We start from the raw sequence: 20983 nt of genomic DNA, 5'->3' as shown, positions 1-20983 counted from the left end.
TAAGCCCTATTATGCCCCTTTTTACAAGATGTAATATAAGTCTCAGGTGTCCCCAGAATGTGTCTGTGAAGTCTCAGCTCAAAATACCCCACAGAACATCTATTATACCATGTTGTAAATTTTTGAGTGGAATGAAAATGCTGTTTTCAGGCATGTATCTTTAAATGCAAATGAGCTGCTGCTCCTCACCCTGCTTTCCAGAAGAGGGCGGAGCCTGTACAACTCCTGCATTGGATTCTCTGCCAGAAACTAACAAAACATCTGTTTGTTTTTGTTTTTCATCTCTATCGCGGTCACGCTCATGTGACATTGCAGTTTTCCTGTCATTATGAAAGTTAATTATTTGTATGTGTTTAAAGCCATAACAGATTAAACTTCTGATATATGGTTTTCTGAGCGCACACATCCAAAGCACGCGCACAGAAAGCTGACTGTCAGACGGCGCGTCATGTGAGTATTAAAGGTGCCCTAGATTCAAAATTTGAATTTACCTCGGCATAGTTGAATAACAAGAGTTCAGTACATGTAAAAGACATACATTAAGTTTCAAACTCCATTGCTTTCTCTTTCTTATGTAAATCTCATTTGTTTAAAAGACTTCCGGAAAACACGCGGATCTCAACATAACACCGACTGTTACGTAACAGTCGGGATCATTAATATGCACGCCCCCAATATCTGCAGCCTATGTTCCCAACATTATAAAAGGCATTAGACAAGGGCAGCCAGTAACGTCTGGATCTGCACAGGTGAATCAACAGACTAGGTAAGCAAGAACAACAGCGAAAACGGCAGATGGAGCGATAATAACTGACACGATCCATGATAGCATGATATTTTTACTGATATTTGTAAATTGTCTATCTAAATGTTTCGTTAGCATGTTGCTAATGTACTGTTAAATGAGGTTAAAGTTACCATCGTTTCTTACTGAATTCACGGTGACAAGAGCCGTCGCTATTTTCATTTTTAAACACTTGCAGTCTGTATAATTCATAAACACAACTTCATTCTTTATAAATCTCTCCAACAGTGCAGCATTAGCCGTTAGCCACGGAGCACAGCCTCAAACTCATAGAGAATCAAATATAAACATCAAAATAAATACTTTACTCACATAATTCCAAGCATGCATACAGCATGCATGACGAACATCTTGTAAAGATCCATTTGAGGGTTATATTAGCTGTGTGAACTTTGTAAATGTGCTGTAATATAATCGAGAGCTTGTGTGGCAGGGAGCACGCGAATTAAAGGGGCGGCGCGCTGAAAAAAATCAGTGCATAGTTAATTATGCCCCAAAATAGGCAGTTAAAAAAATTTATTAAAAAAAAAATCTATGGGGTATTTTGAGCTGAAACTTCACAGACACATTCAGGGGACACCTTAGACTTATATTACATCTTGTGAAAAAGCATTCTTGGGCACCTTTAAACTAATTTCTCTTCCTGGTCTTATTGCACTTTAACTGTCAAATACACACAAGGTTATGTCAAAAACACACAAAGTCCACAAACACAGTCTGATATGTCTGTGAACGTGAACAGCAGGAAAGAAATCACATATGTATATTAGATCTGTGTATTAAAGTGACAGCAGCATAATATACAGTACTGCTGTTAAAGGTCCCGTTTTTCGTGGTTTTTTGAAGCTTTGATTGTGTTTATAGTGTGCAATATAACATGTGTTCATGTTTCGCGTGTAAAAAAACACAGTATTTTTCACATAATTTACTTATCTGTATACCGCTGTTTCCACTGTCATAAAAAGGGCTGATGACTTCCTTGTTCTATGAAGTCCCTCCTTCAGAAATACGTAACGAGTTCTGATTGTGCCAGCGGTTCCTGTGTTGTGATTCGACAGCTCTGAGCGCACCGTGCCCGGAAAAGTCACGCCTCTTACCATAACGTGGAGATGCACGCGCTCAGTGTTATTGTAAACATGTCTTTAATTTTACCCTATCAATTTGAGCCGGAATCAGACCCGGTGATTGGACTGGGATGAAAATAACAGCGTTTCGACGACATGGCAACAAACACACTCTACAAACGCAACTCTTGTGTATTCCTGTGGGCGGAGGTTAGTCAAAAAACTGTTTTAGTGACGTCATTAAAGAAGGAAGTAGAGGGATGTAGTCCAAACTGGCCGTTCGATGTAGGCGACTTCTGTTAAATAAAATATCTCGCTTGGCATTGAACTTTGAGCTTTAAAATTTTACAGATTTTATTTATACTCTAACAACAACATTACACACTAACTAAAGTTTGAAACATGGGATCACGAAGAACGGGACCTTTAATATGAATCAAACAACAAAAGAAAAACTGAAAATCACTCACTGCTCTTGATTTAAATAACTTTAGTAGCTTACATTTCAACATTTCTTAGTTGAATGCTGCTGTTAAATGCTCTGGCGAGGAGATAAACATGGCGGACTGTGTACAGCTCACTCAGGGGAGGAGCTAAGCTAATAGGGCAGATCGTAACCAGTCGTGGGTGGGGCTACTCTTACGTAAGAGTGGGAGGAAATCTGGAACCGCTCATTTGGAGAGACTGCTTTTGATTTATAGGGATTATAAAAAAGAAGTGGGTGGATTTTTACCATTATTTGCTGGTTGTTTACACACACTGTGGACACACATCTGTGTTCAAACACCTTTTAAAAGTTAATTTTGCAGTTTGCAATTTTTTCCAGTGTTCCACAGGCTGAAGAAAAAGTTAAGTTTATGAATAATTAACAACAGGCCCAAGAAAAGAGATCAAAAAGATCTAACCGTGGTATGTTCTTTTTTTTCTGTCCATTGTCAGCAACATTATTTGTTAGGCTGAAGCAATTTCTTAGCTAGGATGTACTGTCAAATTGCTATTAGACAATAAAGTAAAAAAAAAAAAAAAAAGTCAGCATTTACATGATGATTCCAACCCAGGCAGGTGTTGTTATCAGTGCAAAGGTTAAGGAAATGTGAAATGACATTTATCTCGTTCCCTATAGGATCTCACACCCAACCTTTAGATATCTGTTTATTCTCGCCCATGACTGGCCTCAGCAAACACATGGTGATATTGCTGTGTGTGTTTGTGCCGTGTGGAAGTCCCACAGCTGTCTGTGACATTTTGCTGCTGTAAGATATCTGGTTATTCGCTCCAGTCCAAATGTGCTCTGGAAGATATTTACAGCTTTAATTTTGTGGGTTGACCGTTTCCCATCTTTCTAGAGCAAAAAGATCAGAATATTCAATTAGAGCATGGTATAGGGTTCCTTACTTCTTATAAAATGTCATACTGTCATCATGTTTTTAGCCTCACAGTTCAAACTTTCAATGAATCTAATGGCCCTTATGTAGATAGAAACAGGTCTTCAAATTGCATTCTCGATGTTGCCTCAAGGGGTGCAACAGCAGGCGTTAGTACACACCGTCTACAGTCAGATTTCTCTTTCTCTTACAGGTCGGCTTCTGTCAAGAGTTTAAAGCAGGGGTTTTCAACAGGAGGATCACGGTCGTCTGCCAAATATTGTTTAGTTTCAAACTGTGTTCTGTGGGAAAACAGAAAATATGCACATTATACAAAAAAATGTTGACTTGACCAAAGTTGAAGTTTAGCTAAATATTTCATAAAATATTCAAATGCCTGATCTATAATTCTGTACTGTTTTCACCTGCATTGATCAGCCTGATCTATTTTATCAATCTTTCTGAACAAGGTTGGTTTAACTGAATTGCTCATTAAAATTCTTTTTAAAACAACCTTGTTCAGAAAGATAGACTATGTTTAATCAAATTTATTGTTGCATTTTAAGCCTGATCTATAATTTTGTGCATTATTTTAATTCTCTAGTCATTTACACACAGAGTCATATAGACATCTTTAAATCTTTATCTTTAAATTGCACAACAAGATTCTTTTTAAATCAACCCTTTTAAAATGATGGACCGAATGTGATAAAGTATTGAATTTCTATCAAATGTATTGTTGCATTTTAATAGACAGTCATATACAGTTTATCTTTAAAGAGAATCTTATTGAGCAATTAATTTAAAGATAAACTGTCTATATGTTTTTACAAAAGTAAAATGTAATACAAGCTTAATTGCAACCATAAATGTGATATTAATATTTGATCAAATCTTTTTGAAAAGAATTGGTTTAAAGATAATCTTTTTAAGCAATTTAGTTAAGGATAAACTATTAAGATGCTTAAGCTGGAACACATACAATACCTACCTATTTTGTTACTGCCAAATGAACAAGTAGGCTGTGCATTAATGCATGTACACTAGGGCTGCACACTTGCAGTCGGTGTTTGCCAAGTTCTGCGGTAACACGCATAGACTGTTTCTGCCCTTATGCTTGTGTGTGTTCTGATTTATTGCTTGCCATGCAGTCTTGAAGCTTTTTGGAGACTGTGACATCCCACATTCAAGTTCTATCTTTGTCTTTTGCCGGGGTGCAAGCCCCATGGTACTCACTAGCAGGCAGCTATGAAATATTAAGTGCCTCAGCTTCTTATCTTCGTACAGTGTGTGGTTGTGAGTCCACTGTATTCAAGAAAGAGATCTGGACGGATGAAAGACCCGTCATCCAATCACAAGACGACAATAACGGCCATTAAGGTCAGCGAGTCAACAAAATGCTTATCGTGGCAACATTTTAATGCCTGGGCCAAAAACTTTGTGGTATTTGCCTAAATCAGCAAGGGAGCCTCAGGGAACTCTCAAACGAACAATATTTCCTGACGTGCTCTCTTGATCCCAAAGCTAATTTCAGTTGTAGGCTGTACAGCTATCTGGATGTGATAATATGCTGTTATTACACTAACGTAATGGAAAAGTTGACAAAGCTTTGTGAATTGTCATGTTGTGTTTATCTTATTGGTGTTTTAATTTAGTGGAGTCTCTTTAGGCCTTGAATCAACCAGGTGATTGTCAGATACAGGGAACTGATGTTTAAAATACATTGGATTATGTGGCTCCAAATTCCCTGATTGAATTATTTAGGTCTCAGAAACAATGAGTAAACAGCTCAACTAATGTCAACAAATCCTGCATCTACATGATAATGTTTGAAAGTCATTTCAACCTGTGGTGTTTTTGCTCTGATATTTTTAAAACGCCAGTCCAACAAAATTCCAACAACCATTTCCGAGTCATTTTTCACCCCAAGAAGGAAATTATAAATAATATAAATAAACTTATATATATATATATATATATATATATATATATATATATATATATATATATATATATATATATATATATATATATATACAGTACAGTCCAAAAGTTTGGAACCACTAAGATTTTTAATGTTTTTAAAAGAAGTTTCGTCTGCTCACCAAGGCTACATTTATTTAATTAAAAATACAGTAAAAAACAGTAATATTGTGAAATATTATTACAATTTAAAATAACTGTGTACTATTTAAATATATTTGAGAAAGTAATTTATTCCTGTGATGCAAAGCTGAATTTTCAGCATCGTTACTCCAGTCTTCAGTGTCACATGATCCTTCAGAAATCATTCTAATATGCTGATTTGCTGCTCAATAAACATTTATGATTATTTTCAATGTTGAAAACAGTTGTGTACTTTTTTTTTCAGGATTCCTTGATGAATAGAAAGTTCAAAAGAACAGCATTTATCTGAAATACAAAGCTTCTGTAGCATTATACACTACCGTTCAAAAGTTGAGGGTCAGTAAGAATTTTATTTTTATTTTTTTGAAAAGAAATTAAAGAAATGAATACTTTTATTCAGCAAGGATGCATTAAATCAATCAAAAGTGGCAGTAAAGACATTTATAATGTTACAGAAGATTAGATTTCAGATAAACACTGTTCTTTTGAACTTTCTATTCATCAAATAATCCTGAAAAAAAATATTGTACACAAATATTTTGTACAATTGTACACATTAAATGTTTCTTGAGCAGCAGATCAGCATATTAGAATGATTTCTGAAGGATCATGTGACACTGAAGACTGGAGTAATGATGCTGAAAATTCAGCTTTGCATCACAGGAATAAATTACTTTGTCAAATATATTCAAATAGAAAACAGTTATTTTAAATTGTAATAATATTTCACAATATTACTGTTTTTTACTGTATTTTTAATTAAATAAATGTAGCCTTGGTGAGCAGACGAAACTTCTTTTAAAAACATTAAAAATCTTAGTGGTTCCAAACTTTTGGACTGTACTGTATATAGTTAAGTTGTATATATAAAATAAATAATAAATAAAGAGAAAACAAAGCCTCTTTTAGGACCATCATGATGTTCGTAAGCACCTCACATCATTCTCCTTTTTTGAAAGAAATTAATACTTTTATTCAGCAAAGATGCATTAAATTTATCAAAACTGATAGTAAGGACATGTATAATGTTACAAAAGATTACTATTTCAAATAGTTTCTTTCAAAGATTTTTCCACATATTAAGCAGCATGTGTATGTATATATTGGTGTACGTATGCAAAGTATATCCAAATTATGTGTACATCATGGTAGTAAAACGTAAACATTAAATATTTTTATACTGTAGTGTATAATGTAAATTACTTTTGAGAATAATGCAAATTAATCAAAATTAAAATGAGAATTTAGGGGGAATTAACTGTGCTGTATTTTCATTACAGTTAAAAGGGTTGGTTCACTCAAAAATGAAAATCCTGTAATTTATTACTCACCCTCATGTCATTCCACATCCCTAAGACATTTGTTCATCTTCAGAACGATGAAGATATTTTTGAAGATATTTTTATTCAAGATATTTTTAATGAAATCTGAGAGGTTTCTGTCCCTCCATTGAGATCCAACACAACTACCACTTTCCACAGGTCCAGAAAAGTGGGAAAGACATCATTAAAGTAATCCATGTGACTCCAGTGGTTTAACCTCAAGCACCGCGCATGCTTTGTTTGTGAAATTCTTTTTTTACCACTTTATTTACAAAAATATTGATCTGCGATGTGTATCAAGAGCATGTGGCATTCTGCAAGGCTCTATTTTGGCCCCCTCCCTATTTTCATTACATATGTTAACTCTTGGATTTTTTTTTAGGAAACATGGAGTGTCATTTCACTTTTATGCCGATGATACTCAAAACTATTTACCTTTTAAGAAAAATTATCCACTGGCCATGACTGCTCTTTTATCCTGTCTAGAGGACAGGTTATCTCAAAATTGTTTATCCTTAAATGAGGAGAAAACAGAAGTAATTGTTTTTGGCCCGTCAGAAAATATAAAAGCATTTCATTTTGACCTTGGATCCCTATCGGATTTTAGGTCTTCACAGGTACGTAATCTGGGTGTTATTTTAGATGACTCACTAAAATTCGATAAACAAATTTCCACTGTGATCGGGTCCAGATTTCATCAGCTCCGTATACTTGCAAAAATTAAACATTTCCTCACTGATAAGACTCTGGAGATGGCGGTGCATGCTTTTATTACTTCACGTCTCGATTATTGTAACTCATTATACTGCGGCATTTCTAAAGCTCAAATTGCCCGTCTTCAACTGGTCCAAAATGCTGCCTCTAGATTTCTTCTATAAAAGGAAAAAAGGGATCACACCACTCCGCTTTTAAAGGCCCTTCATTGGTTGCCTGGTCATTTTAGAATTCATTTTAAAATCGTATTGTTTGTCTTTAAATCATTACACAATCAAGCACCCGGCTACCTATCTGAATTACTGCATCAGTACATCCCCTCGAGAAACCTAAGATCTGGTGACCAGAACTTTCTTTTAATCCCTCACTCCAGACTTAAGCGTAGAGGTGACCGTGCCTTCTCTGTAATCGGTCCTCGCCTCTGGAATGACTTGCCCGTGGAGATCCGAATGGCTCCTAGTCTGACCATTTTTAAGTCTCTTCTAAAAACCCATCTGTTTTCATTGGCCTACTAGGTTTTATATTCCTGCCTATTTTCTATTTGTGTTTTATTTCTTTTTTTCTGGTTATTTGTTATAGTATGTTTTATGTGATCTTACTACTCTTATGATGCTGTTTCTCTTGTGAAGCACTTTGGTGTGGCTGTTTTAAATGTGCTATATAAATAAAGTAAACTTGAAACTTGAACTTGAAGAGCATCATGACGCATACGTGTTATGTTCAGACAATGCAAGTGGTCACGAGAGCACCACGACACACGTTTTGCGTTCACACGATTGCTGACATTGTTGGGTGAGCACGCTTTGGATAATATTATTTGGTAAGTAAAGTGGTAAATTATGTTTTTTTTGTGCAAACAAAGCAGTCGTGTCACATAAAATTGAGGTTAAACCACTGGAGTCGCATGGTAGTTGCGTTGGATCTCTATGGAGGGACAGAAATTTCTCAGACTTCATTAAAAATATCTTCATTTGTGTTCCGAAGATGAACAAAGGTCTTACGGATGTGGAAGGACAACGAGGCTGATTAATTAATGACAGAATTTTCATTTTTGCGTGAACTAACCTTTTAACTGTAATGAAAATAATTTGAACATTTTTCATGTTCCCAAAAATAGGCTTCCTTTTCTCTTTTTGTAAAATAGAATTTCCTGTAGTTGTTCTTTTGGCTTTGGGATTAAGTGTGACCTCAACCCTGCTAGCAATAAATTGGTGCGAAACCATAAATGAACATCTTCTTTTGGAAATCTTGCCAGTGTAACCTTGCCAATTTTTTTTCTGAGAAATCAAACTTATTTAATGACTGGCTTTTGTTAGTATTGATGGGAACTACTAAGTCAGTGTGTACAGCTCAAAAGAAAAATGAATCAATCTCTTCGCTGTGTTTCAACGTCTCCATCTCCCCTCTCTACTAATCACAGTTACTTTATTTGTGTAAGCCCCTTATCTCGTCCAAGACTCAAACTGAAGCCATAGTTGAGCTGTGAATTGGAAAATAGGTCTGACCTTAGCCTGCCTGATTCACTCTACATTGATTAAACTGAATTTGCTGTGAATGATCAGGTCCAAATTACTTCTCCACTCGAAAGGGTGTGCATTAAATCCACCATGTCACCTTCAGTCTTCTTACAAAGGATCTGCTCCCAGAATAAGAGCTTTTCCATGGCACCTCCTCCCATTGTGGCCCACATTTCTCCTGTTTCTAGAAGAGATGGGAAAGAGATTATTCCTTTAAGATCAATTACAGCTCTAACTGACTGAATGGTGTCAGCCCAACACGCTTAAAGTAACCGAGACAAGGAGGTGCTTTAAAAAAGACACCCGTGAATGGCATGTGTGGGCGCAGTGTGATCCAGATTCTGCAGCCTTATTTGCACGTGACTTTCCCCGAGACTGAGCAGATGTGTTAATTTGATCAAGAATATGTACGCTGTAAAAACATTCCCAGTGAGATTGCAATTTGTGCTTCTAATTTTGCAGTGCACGATAAGTAATTGTCCTTTTACAACAGCAATGGCTTAGCATTAAGATACTTGGAGGTGGAGTCTAATACAAGCCTCCAATATGTAGTGCATGCATTATGAGAAACAGATAATGATCTCATTAACGCTATTTATAATTGCCATATCTAATATTTCCTTGAGCACACACTTGAGTATGATATCAGATACGATATGAGGAACAATACCATTTCTCTGCAGCACACTGCACCAGCAAAGATTTATTAGCCTGTTGCTAAGTGGAGGCTCCCTTGGGCAGTCTGCAGACTAAAGGTTGGTATTCTACAGTATGCATACTAGATCTTGCACACACATGGATTGTTATTAAGAAGTAGAGTGCTCTAGGGTTGCTGAAAATGGAAATAACTTTTAATAAGTGCCCTTAAAATGACAAAACATTATTGGCAGTTACTGAATTTCCTGTTGAAACAATGTAACAACTCTATAAACTGCTATCTAGAGATAGCAAGGAGCGCTATAGTGTTTTTTTTTTTTTTTTTGGTGATTCTTTTGTCTATCGACCACATTAACATTGTGTCTGCTTTGTGTTTTGAGAAAAAGGAACAGATGACAACATTATCCAGTGTGCAACAAAAGCATGCACCTGGCTGTTAGTAAGATTTTGCAATGTCTTGAATACTTACTTGTGCCAGTATGTGGATGTTGTTTTGACTATTCCCATCCTATAAATGTCAAATAAAGCAAAAGTGTTTACATTGAAGTTATTTTTGCTTTATAGGCTAACAAAAGTCTGCTCCAATCATTTCCCCCTTTCCTAAAGGAATTTAATGATTGCTTACTTACTGGCTCTAATGTGGCCTTGGCTAGCCATCGAGTTACATGCTGTGACCAATTGCAGGAGGCATTTTGGGAAGCTGTAGACACATGCAGATCTTTCAGAATGCCATAAACATATTATTTACAGCACCAATTACAGGGCTGCAATTTCAAAATCTCAGTATTATTTTGAAAACTTTGTCTAGTATAATATTATTCAGAGATTGTCAACCTCAGAAGTGGCCGGTTATGGTGTGAGACTCAAGGCTGCAATAGTTTAGCGTTTAAAATGTAGATTAGGTTAAGCTTCAAGGAATGGAGTGTAGTATTTTTGTTTAATTTTCTAGTTACAATATAAAAAAATCCTTGAAGCAAATTAAGTTTCCTTGAAAAGCAACACTGAATAATATGCTTTCCTGTAGCTCAGTGGTTAGAGCGTGGCACTAGGAATGCCAAGGTCATGGGTTCGATCCCAGGGATTGCACATACTCAGATACAAATGTATAGTATAATGCAATGTAAGTCGCTTTGGATAAAAGCGTCTGCCAAATGCATAAATGTAAATGTAAATGTAAATGAATAAGATATTAATATTAGTTTTATTATATACAAAACAGTCTATTCCCCGACACCAAACCTACCCATCACAGAAAATTTTCAGCATTTTTACATTTTCAAAGCACTTCATTTAGTATGATTTATAATCTGTTTTTCTCATGGGGACCAAAAATGTCTTGTACATAAATGAAAAAGTAAGGCATTACCATGATTTTTTCACTGCTCAACTCATGAAATAGCACTGATCCAGCAATGTGCTCAAATCAATTTTTCTTTGTCTAAACACACAAGCGTTAAAGGTGGTGTAAATTCTACCACATCAATGGTATATTTACAGGCAAAAGCTTGATGTGAACTTCGATCAAGTTTTAACATTTCAATAATTCTGAATTTTCTAATTAAATACGCCAAACTGTTTCTAGCACTCCAAATCTGAAATAACTGAAAATTACCTCAAAAAGAGCAAAAATGTATAATTGCTGTTATCCACTATTGGTTCCAATCCTATTGCTGATAGAAACTCTCAGTGCTTATTATATCTCCATTACATCCTCAGACAGCCATGCAGTGTCAATTAACTTTAACTAATGAATTAAATTAACTTCTGTGGTAGGGCTGACACTCCCCGCAAATCACAGCAATGATCGCAGATCATGCTGACAGCATCATATGGGTCAACAGCCACCTAACAAGCTTGGCTTCTCCTTAAAAATCACAGGGAGTTATTAACAACCAGTGTTGGGGAAGTTACTTGGTGCAGTAGTTTCCTAAGCTATAACTACTCAGAATTTACTTAAGCTACAGTCAAGCTAAACACTGAGACATTTTTTTGTGGATGCATGTGGAAGAGTAAGTAGATAGTTGAGTAAATAGTTGAGTGAGTAGAACTGCTACTTCTAGTTAGTTACACCCCAACACTGTTAACAACACCTAACGGTAAATCATTCAAGACAAACACCTTTGAATCTAGGCTGTGTTCCATCTCTCACGTGTTTGGCAATGTTTCCCTTAGCTGTGAGCGTGGGAGAGTAGAACATGTGCTTCGAGCCTCACCGTGGTCTCTCACACGAACTTCTTTTCCCAGAGGAAGGATTCCCCAGTTCACTCTTTAATATCAAAGCACATTTGCCAACATTGAAAAAGCATTTCATAGTCACTTCAGAAGCCCTGTTGTAATTCTTTGAAGTGCCTGTGCACTGGAAGAGAAGTGTGGGACCAGTGTATAGTGTACTAATAGGGGAAGAGGTGGGAAGTGAGAAAGAGATAAGAAAGAAAAAAAAAACTAGATAGAATGAGAGCAGGTCAGTAAGAACATACAAAGGCATAAAAGAGAATTTCTGAGCTTTTTCTGTTACCTTGTAAATAAGTGAGGTGAATGAAATGGTGCAAAAAAGATTTGCAGAGATCAAGGCTTGAAAATAATTGCTTAACCTGCATCCATGTTTAAAGAAATGTACAGTATTTTTATGCAATCATTTCAAAATGTACAGTACTGTACATTTAGAGCAATATAAATTAAGAATGCCATGTATGACTCTGACCAAAAAAAAATATATACATATGAAGTGGAAGAGCAAATATATCTCCAGTGTGCTGGAGGAGGTGAAAATAAGTCAAGCAGTGAATCATTTTGGTGCATGATAACGATATTGTGTAGGCAACAAAAATATGGCTAGATCAATTTGCTGTATTTGACCATTAAAGCAAAATTTTCAGTTTAAAACACTCAAATGTATGCACATGCATACAGAAAAAAATTACTGTTGCAACATTCCACTATGTAAATTTTAACCCAATTAGGCAACGATTAAGGGAGTAATGATAACAGCGTCTGTCAAAGTTGTCGGAAGTAACTCATCCCCACATCGAGATCAGTGTCATACAAATTAAATCTCATTTCTTAAATTAATTCATGACCTCGAGGTTACCGAAGTAACAATTCATTCTGAGAACTTTGAATATCCTGCAGTGACCGTTGGGGAAAAGATTAAAGGGTTTGCTTTATGTCAGTATGCAGTGTGTGCAGAACAATTTTTATCAACCAAACTCATTTCCTTTATCAGAGCTTGTCATTTCAGATGGGGCAAAAAAACGAAAACAGCGCATTACATAGATAATTCTCTCTCTCTCTCTCTCTTTCTGGATAGGAGCTCTTCATTGGAATGCAGCTCCTTCATTCAGAATGTTGAAAAGAGACATGTGGGAGCCAAAGCATATTTCTCTCGACCTTGGGAGCCCATAGCAACGTTTTAAATTCAAACTATAGAGAGAGAGAGGGAGCATGCGAAAGAAACCAAGTCTGTTTTCAGTAAGATGCTGCAAAGGAAAGTTTAAGGAAAAGAACAGAAGTTCTGCAATGCCCATACTGACACAGAAACATCTAAGTTTATCGCCTTTCTCTGGTGCTTACTCATTCCTTTCTTCCTATCTTTTTTCTAGGAAGGCGCTCACAGGTGGGTGAAGCTTTGTGCTCGCAGCATAAGACCCCCAACCTCCTCCACTAGGAGACAAGGCAATTGGAAGCCTACAGGGAGCAAAGGACCAAAGACGTACGGTTAACCTTTAATCTCATCAAAGGACTCTAGAGGAAGTTCCTTGACAGGAGATAAAGCGGATTGACTCAGAACTGCTGCCTAAAGAACCTGATGAGCATTCCATTCAATTACAAATGCATCGCAACGTGACATAACTATGAACTTTAAAAGATTGTGCCCTGTGAAAGGGTGCCTTCATTGACCCATTAATTCAGTCGTGACACATCTCAGATCCAAAAATAGACGTGCTTGGGTTGAAACAGGCTTGCTGCAATGTCTTCAGCCATGGGTAAAATTGTTGTATGGACCAACCGTCACTGTCAGGCCTCAGTATTGGTTCTTCTCTACCTCTTCCTGACTGCTTTGGCTGCAAGGCCCAAAGGTCCAGGCCACACGCATCTAAACTCTATCCGGATTGATGGGGACATTTCATTGGGCGGACTGTTTCCAGTTCACGCTCGGGGTCACGAGGGCAAACCCTGTGGTGAGCTAAAAAAGGAAAAAGGGATCCATCGTCTGGAAGCTATGCTCTTTGCTTTGGACCGTATCAACAATGACCATGAACTGCTCCCAAACATCACGCTGGGCGCCCGCATTCTGGACACGTGCTCACGGGACACTCACGCTCTGGAGCAGTCTCTTACTTTTGTCCAGGCGCTCATCGAAAAGGACGGCACGGATGTGAAGTGTCAAGGTGGTGGATCGCCCATCATTACCAAGCCAGAAAGGGTGGTGGGTGTCATTGGAGCGTCGTCCAGTTCCGTGTCTATAATGGTGGCTAATATCCTCCGACTGTTTAAGGTAAATGGCATTGTCATAATGTTTGGGGTTTATTTTTGCTGTGGATTTGGATTGAACTTGATCATGATGGAACTCAATTTCCATGCTGGTCCAGGCTGGTTTTGCACTGACCTAAAGGGAAAGCAAAATTACTGATGAAATGACTAAGCTTTAGGTCCAATTTTACTAAACAGGGCAAATTAGCGTGAGAGCACAATTAAAAAATTCTGCACATGATCCACTGACGACCGCAAATTGAAGAACATAGACGCAGCTGGTCATTTCCATAATGACCAACGCAATCTAGTCTTTAATAAATCCTGACAGTAGTTTTTTAATTCCAAAAGAGGGTTTGCGCTGGCGCAAGCTGTTAGTAAATCTGACCCTTACATATAGATATAATATAATAAAATGTAATTAAATTAAGACAAATTATTTGATAAATTCCTCAAAATATTAAAGTCCCACTGAAGAGCGTTGGAACGCGTGGAATTATTCAACGTGTTGACGTAATTTCAACTGAAACAGGAAGACAGGGCGATATATCGAACAGCCCCGCCCCTTTTTTAAAAGAGCCAATAGCGTTTCGTTTATGTTACAGCTCGGCCAGAGCCGTTACTTTGTAAAACCTTTCCTTCTAATCTCTAAACGTTTCTCCTCCTAATGTCCTTTATATTGCTTTAACACACAGCATTCTGTGCAGAATTCAAATGGGTCCGATAACTTATGTAGTCTGTGCCGACTCGCGCATATGATCCGCTCTGTGCTCTCGTGTCTCAGGACCAGAGCAGACTGCTCGCGTTGCGGCGGTTCATGTGACACTAACGCGAAAACGTCATTTGCATCAAAGGAAAGCATATTTACACTGTCTGAATTGTTCCCTATTCTCTATATAGTGTACCATGTGGCACTCACCATGTAGAAACTAGTAAATGTGTGAACAAATGACTGATGTCAGCCTCAGCTTCAGTGTCTGTAAGAGTGTAGGAGGAGGCGGGACTTCAGATTCTAGACAGCATTTGATTGGACCGAAGATTTGACGAGAAACGATTTGTCATGAAACGATGTGATGTCATGAAAATCCGTGACCCATTTTAGCAGAAGTGAGAGACTGTAAGTTTTGAATGCTTATATCTCCTAAATGCGAATTTTGTCATTGTTTTGGAACACACCAGCTTATTCATAACCTTAAGGCTAACATATTCATACTAAAAGCTAAAAAACTTAAATTTTGATTTCAGGGGGACTTTAATGAAAATATAAAATAATAAATAATGATTATAAATGATAAAGAATCAGAATCAGGAATCAGAGTTCACTGATCACGTGATGAGAGGTGACTGTCAAGACCATGGCAGAGGATTCGTTGCACAACAGAGGCCAAGCATCTGATAAATGTCTTATCTTATAGAATTTGCTCTCAGCACTGGCGCTTCCTATTCACAGAGTACACGTGATTGCGAAAGTGAAAGTAAAACGTGAACGCGCATTCAAATGATGCATGCAAATATCCCCCAATATGAAAGCTATCTTAGGCAGGGCTGTGTAGTTATAACCATCTCTTAGCTCTGTATCATACTTATAGAAAAATTGAGTCACTATTTGCACTTTGAATACTGAGAGAGTACTTTGATTATGGCTGCACTTAATAAGACTAAGAGAAAACTTTTTATTTTTTTATTTGTTTATACTTTTTTAATTCAAGTTCAGTTAGGAGGTCAAAAGTTGTAGAAATAAATCATAAATCATATACAGTTCTAAGGTCTGAAGAGACTCATATGAAATCATACAGGAGAGTATCCAGTCAGTTGAGTTTGTGGTAAAACCTTTTACAGTGCTTGAGTATTGTTGTCATATGATAATTCATACTCAGAAAGTAGAAGTGAAATGACATTCATTACAAGATGATTAGTTGAAACATTTCAAATGCATGCACCTGCAGACTATTTTTCTAGTCATGCATTTCATCATTGAAGATTTCTGAAAATACTGTGTAAAAATCTTGTCTCTTTCTCGTGAGCTACCCGTCTCGTCACACCCCTATAAAATAAAAACTAATTATTGGATAAGATTTTGTTTGTTGTATAATTATTGGTTAAAGTATGGTCTGTTACAGTAGCCATTTCAGTCAGAATAAAATGGGCTAAAGTTAATAACATGAAGAAATAGGCCTGTTAACTAAATTTAAATGGCATTTGAATCAAATAAAAAAAATATTACTGTCAGAAACTGTACTATAGCAAGCCTTTAGCTGTTGATGCTTGTCAGCCAACACAGTCTCCCTGATCATGGAGGTCTTACCGTTAACTAGTTAAGACGCCTGGTTTGGACACCACTGGACCAGATATGAAAATCAAACATGCTGGAGACTGGCTATATGCTGGTCTTTTCACAGGTTTGAAATGAATACATTGATGTGTGAGATTGGATTTTGGCGCTGTTGCATCTGTATCTTTCTTTCCCTGCATGCTGTTTGGTCTTCTCCTTTGGTAAGCAGAGTGGATTGCATTATCCCAGTGAATGTATAATTGATAAGAGAGCAATCTGAGGGTTCTTACATTCACTTAGCCATGACCAAACAAATTCAGTAGCGTTCCTCAACTCATTCTCTGCAAATTGCGAGTCTCTTTTCTGATAATGTAAACATGGCCTATTTCCAAACAAACATTAACAGAATATTTAAAGCATTAAACAGATGAAGCTGAGCTAAGGAGATTTACGAATTAGTACACAGCACTTCCAGTCTTCAAGATCTGATTCTTTTCACATTGTGATAGAGGTGGATAATTCTTCATCTTGATGAATTTTAACTGCACACTTTCACACTTTGATGATCACCTTCGGGGGAGAATCTGAATATGCAAATAAAATAGTTTTGCACCCGTGAATGAATTCAGTTAACATGCAATATGGGATACGGATAATAAATGTAGATTATGGGTTTAACATGATGTATTGTACAATGTCTCATATATGTAATGCATGAATTGTTAATTGAGAGCATCAACCTGACAATAAGAGTCAGTATAGTTCAAGGCTAATCATTAAAGAAGCTCTTTAGGACCCTCTGCGTGCATCTGTAGATGCACTCTTCAACTTAAGAGATCAAAGACCTCTCCCTTTTGCAGGGGACCATGGTTATGTTAGAAAAATTTGTTTGAGTTTGCAGATCAGATTTGCATCTGTTCACAGCGCAGGAATATGAATAATGCAGGACTCCACGTTTAGCTCAGAATAGCACTGACCTGGCGTCAGCGAGGCAGATTCTCATTCATTCCTCAGCCAGGCCGCCCAGAGACAGATGCCCAACGTTTAATGGATATTTACCCTCTGAAATGCCGACTACACAGTGCCATTCATCAGCCAGAGAGTTGTGATCAAAGACAGATCGCGGGCGGAGGAAACTCAGCAGCAGAGCGTGGAGATGACAGGCCTCGAGCTTGAGTGCTGATATAAGCGCATTTAAAGCTCACAGCTAAAACACTGGTGTTATTGAGAAAAAGAGGCAGCAGGTGCAGCGACAGGGCAACTGGGGAGTCCTCGCTGCGGGTGGAGCTCGTACACTCATAAATTCACTGAGCGCTTTTGTGCAAACCCTCTTATTAGGATCTCCAGATCAACTGTTTTACATGAGCTTCTCTTTCAGAAGTACAAACTACATCTATAGTATCTTAGCCTTGCCCACCTCAGTTGCAGTTAATGAAGATGCACCTGACTCATAAACCACACTGTCCTGCACTCTACGCATAAATGCCTCGGTTCTTCCCAGTCATTCGCAATTTCCTCTACTCATCTACAACATGTACCCGTTCCTTCCAGAATGTTCAGACAGAGCCATTTTACCGGAAGCCTGAAAAAGGTTTCAGTCAGAGCTGATGTAATCTTTTTATAATCCACTTAGATAATGGCTTCAGCTTTGACCACCAAAGTACAATGGTAAAGAAATGGTAAGAGGGATGCTTTCATTTAACTGAAAAATGTTGGATTAGATTGAGAATCCTCACTGACAAAAATGTATCATGATATTATTACCATGGTATTTTGGGCATGTACTGTAGTAATGCCATGGTCTTCTTTGAAGTACCAGAGTGTGTAATCATTCAGTACTGTGGTACAAAGTCCCTCTGAGGTAAGTTAGTTCTCTCAGCTGGCATGATAGGTAATGCTCCGATCGACTTGAATGGTAAAAGACAGAAATCTCCAAATCTGCTTGTCAAGATTACACTAATAAATAAGCAATAAAATATGAAAACTATGATATCATATAATTGTTTTCCTTAGCTAAACTTGCACTAAATACGAACACTATGCATAAAAATTCACATAAATTTGCACTTTGACAAGTGAGATTGCGATAAAGTATATGTAGGTATTAAGTAATTGGTACAACAGTTAAACAAACTACTACATAAATAAACTGAACTAAACTAGTCTATTTTTGCTCTGCCAATAAAATGATTTAATGATTCATGCTGTCTAATTTCGAAGGCTGTGCTCTCGGAAGTTCGCATTTGCTGGCTACATCATCAAAGCTGGCTTATTTCAGAAAAGCAACTATTACACTTCAAAAAAGAAAGAAAGCAATGACAGTAATAAGGGCTTATGAGGAATAACAACCCAGGCTTTTTCCTGGTTCAAAACTGGTCTTTGGTGGTGGCAGACGAACACGGTCATCCACACACAGTACAAAGTACCCTACCCATGTGAATTGTGAGCCAAGCACTGACAATAAATCCAAAATAAATGCAAAGAAGTTTGAAATATGAACTTATCCTATTTATTCATGAAATAAATAGTTTTTGTTCTGTCCATTGCTATGGTTATCACTGTCAGTTGGATTCAATCACGCATTTAAATACGGTTGTCAATCCAGAAACTTTGCAATGTGAAGTTAGCAGCATTAAAAATACACAGAAAGCAAGCAAAGATCGCTGCCATTATAATCACTGAAGCAGTTAATTACAACACGAGGCAAAAGCTGTACTCTTGCGAAAACTCCCGTTATAATCCGTGAAGCATCGGCCACAAAAACACTAGTAAATAGAAACCTTTGAAGCTCTTCATAGAGCTATTCCACAAACACTTACGGGAGCGTTTTAAAGCAACCGGTGTTGAAACTGGTACTGCAGAACGGCAGGTATTGTCACATTAAATGATCAATTAATCTTTGGCAGGACAAAGATTCATTTTGGCGGCTGCCAAAATATTTTCAATGCAGGAAAAACTCTGCAATCTATTTAATAATGGTTGCTCTTCTGAAATGAGACGGCCACAATGATGTATGTCAGTGTTGGGAGTAGCACATTACAAGTAACACGAGTTACGTAATCAGATTACTTTTTTAAAGTAACCAGAAAAGTAAGGATTTTTTTTTTTAAATTTACAACAATATATCTGTTACTTTTACAAAAGTAATGTAACTTGTTACTTTCCATGAAAAGTAACTAAGTAATGCAATTAGTTGCATTTTCAGGAAGTAATGCAAACTATTTTTTAACAAATCAATTGAATGACTGAATTAATGACTCATAATACAGTCACTTGTTGTTGTAACAATGTAACTTGCAGATAAAAATCAAACAGTGATAACTCAAAGTGTTGACGACCAATCAAATTTGAGGACCAGGACTAATTGTTGTTTAAAATGTGATAAGTAATTTAAAAGATATTACTTAACATATTTTCATGATTGTTACTAAATACACAGTAAAGCATTTTTCAACCACTTTTTCAATCAGACTTTGAATATAGTAGCCTATACCCATAAAATGTTTTTTTAATAGCAAAGAAATAAATAATTCTTGCATAACAATGGCTCCTCTGGACAATGCACCATAGAATTACCATCTGATACCATCACTGTACGACGGTACCGCCACAGTACTTAAGTGCAGTAAGAGTCAGTATGTATTACAGAGTGGAAAAAGAAAAAAAAAACTGTAAATATCTGCCACATCTGCTCAAAGAACTGATGTATGCTTACCCAAGGGAGTAAAAGAATTTGCGCATCAGCAAAAAGCATTTTTTGCTCCAGACAGTCTCACTGAATTTAACATCTCCGACCAGATGCAGCTATTGGCCTTTTGCTTGCGTTTCGCCAGTTTTCAATTATAGATCCCGAAGCACTGAGGAACAGGAAAAATGCATACTTGCATACGCAAATGCACATACATACACACACAACCGTCGCCCACCACCTCAAACGTGCATACACACTAACACCGGGGAGAAAGAAAACTGCATACTCTTGCAAGAACACCCTGCTCAAGATGGAAGGTCTGCCACCTGCATGCAGTTTAGGGGGTTAACAAAAAGCACTTTCCCTAGCATAGATTTGGCAGTTCTGAGTTTTTCATGATTAATATTTCACATCAGCATTACATAACAGCAGCTAGAAGCAGCAAATTACCCTTCCTCAACATCTATGTATTGAAAAATCCGACAGCACATTCAGAGTAGAGGCTGGAGTCTGAAAGAAAAAGCACTAACTCTTGTTTAGAGTTTTGTGAAATTTGCCAGCATCATATATCTAACAAGAGAGTTGCTCAGTCAAACTCACAGTTGTCATAAACTTTACAGCCACATCCTCCAGTTATCTGTTATTGTTAAGGTAAAATGGAAGCTCGTTTTGGATTAATCACTGAATTTTCATTGCCAAAACACTTGAAATGAAACTATCAGAAGCATTTTGGATGTTTACCATCGCTGATAATGTACTAGCTATTACAGAGTCTCTTGCTTTCATGGCTATAAAGCAAAACTACCCCACTATCTTAGTAATAATGCAAAAAGTCTGTTAAAAATGCATGTTATGGCAGACCATCAGAATTGCTATTATGGGTCATAGAACTGCCCTGGGTTCACAGCTATGCTAATAAACAACACCAGTCTATTTTATTTTAGCAATAATGTTGTCTAAAAAGATTGTTAATATTTTTC

At 37.1% G+C, this 20983-nt stretch overlaps 1 protein-coding gene across 2 annotated transcripts in view; it reads left to right on the top strand.

The window, feature by feature from the left end:
• grm4 (glutamate receptor, metabotropic 4) overlaps positions 1-20983 on the top strand; it is a 217491-nt gene that overhangs the window by 48375 nt on the left and 148133 nt on the right. For both annotated transcript variants that reach the window (XM_048198947.1, XM_048198946.1), the window contains exon 2: positions 13170-14065. In XM_048198947.1, coding sequence (XP_048054904.1) covers positions 13538-14065 — 528 coding nt within the window. In that variant the 5' untranslated portion in view covers positions 13170-13537. The remainder of the gene's footprint in view (positions 1-13169; positions 14066-20983) is intronic.

Source organism: Megalobrama amblycephala, linkage group LG8, assembly GCF_018812025.1.
Source record: "Megalobrama amblycephala isolate DHTTF-2021 linkage group LG8, ASM1881202v1, whole genome shotgun sequence".
Lineage (NCBI taxonomy): Eukaryota > Metazoa > Chordata > Actinopteri > Cypriniformes > Xenocyprididae > Megalobrama > Megalobrama amblycephala.
Note: the sequence above shows the minus strand (reverse complement) of the source record. Positions and strands in the feature narration are given on the sequence as shown.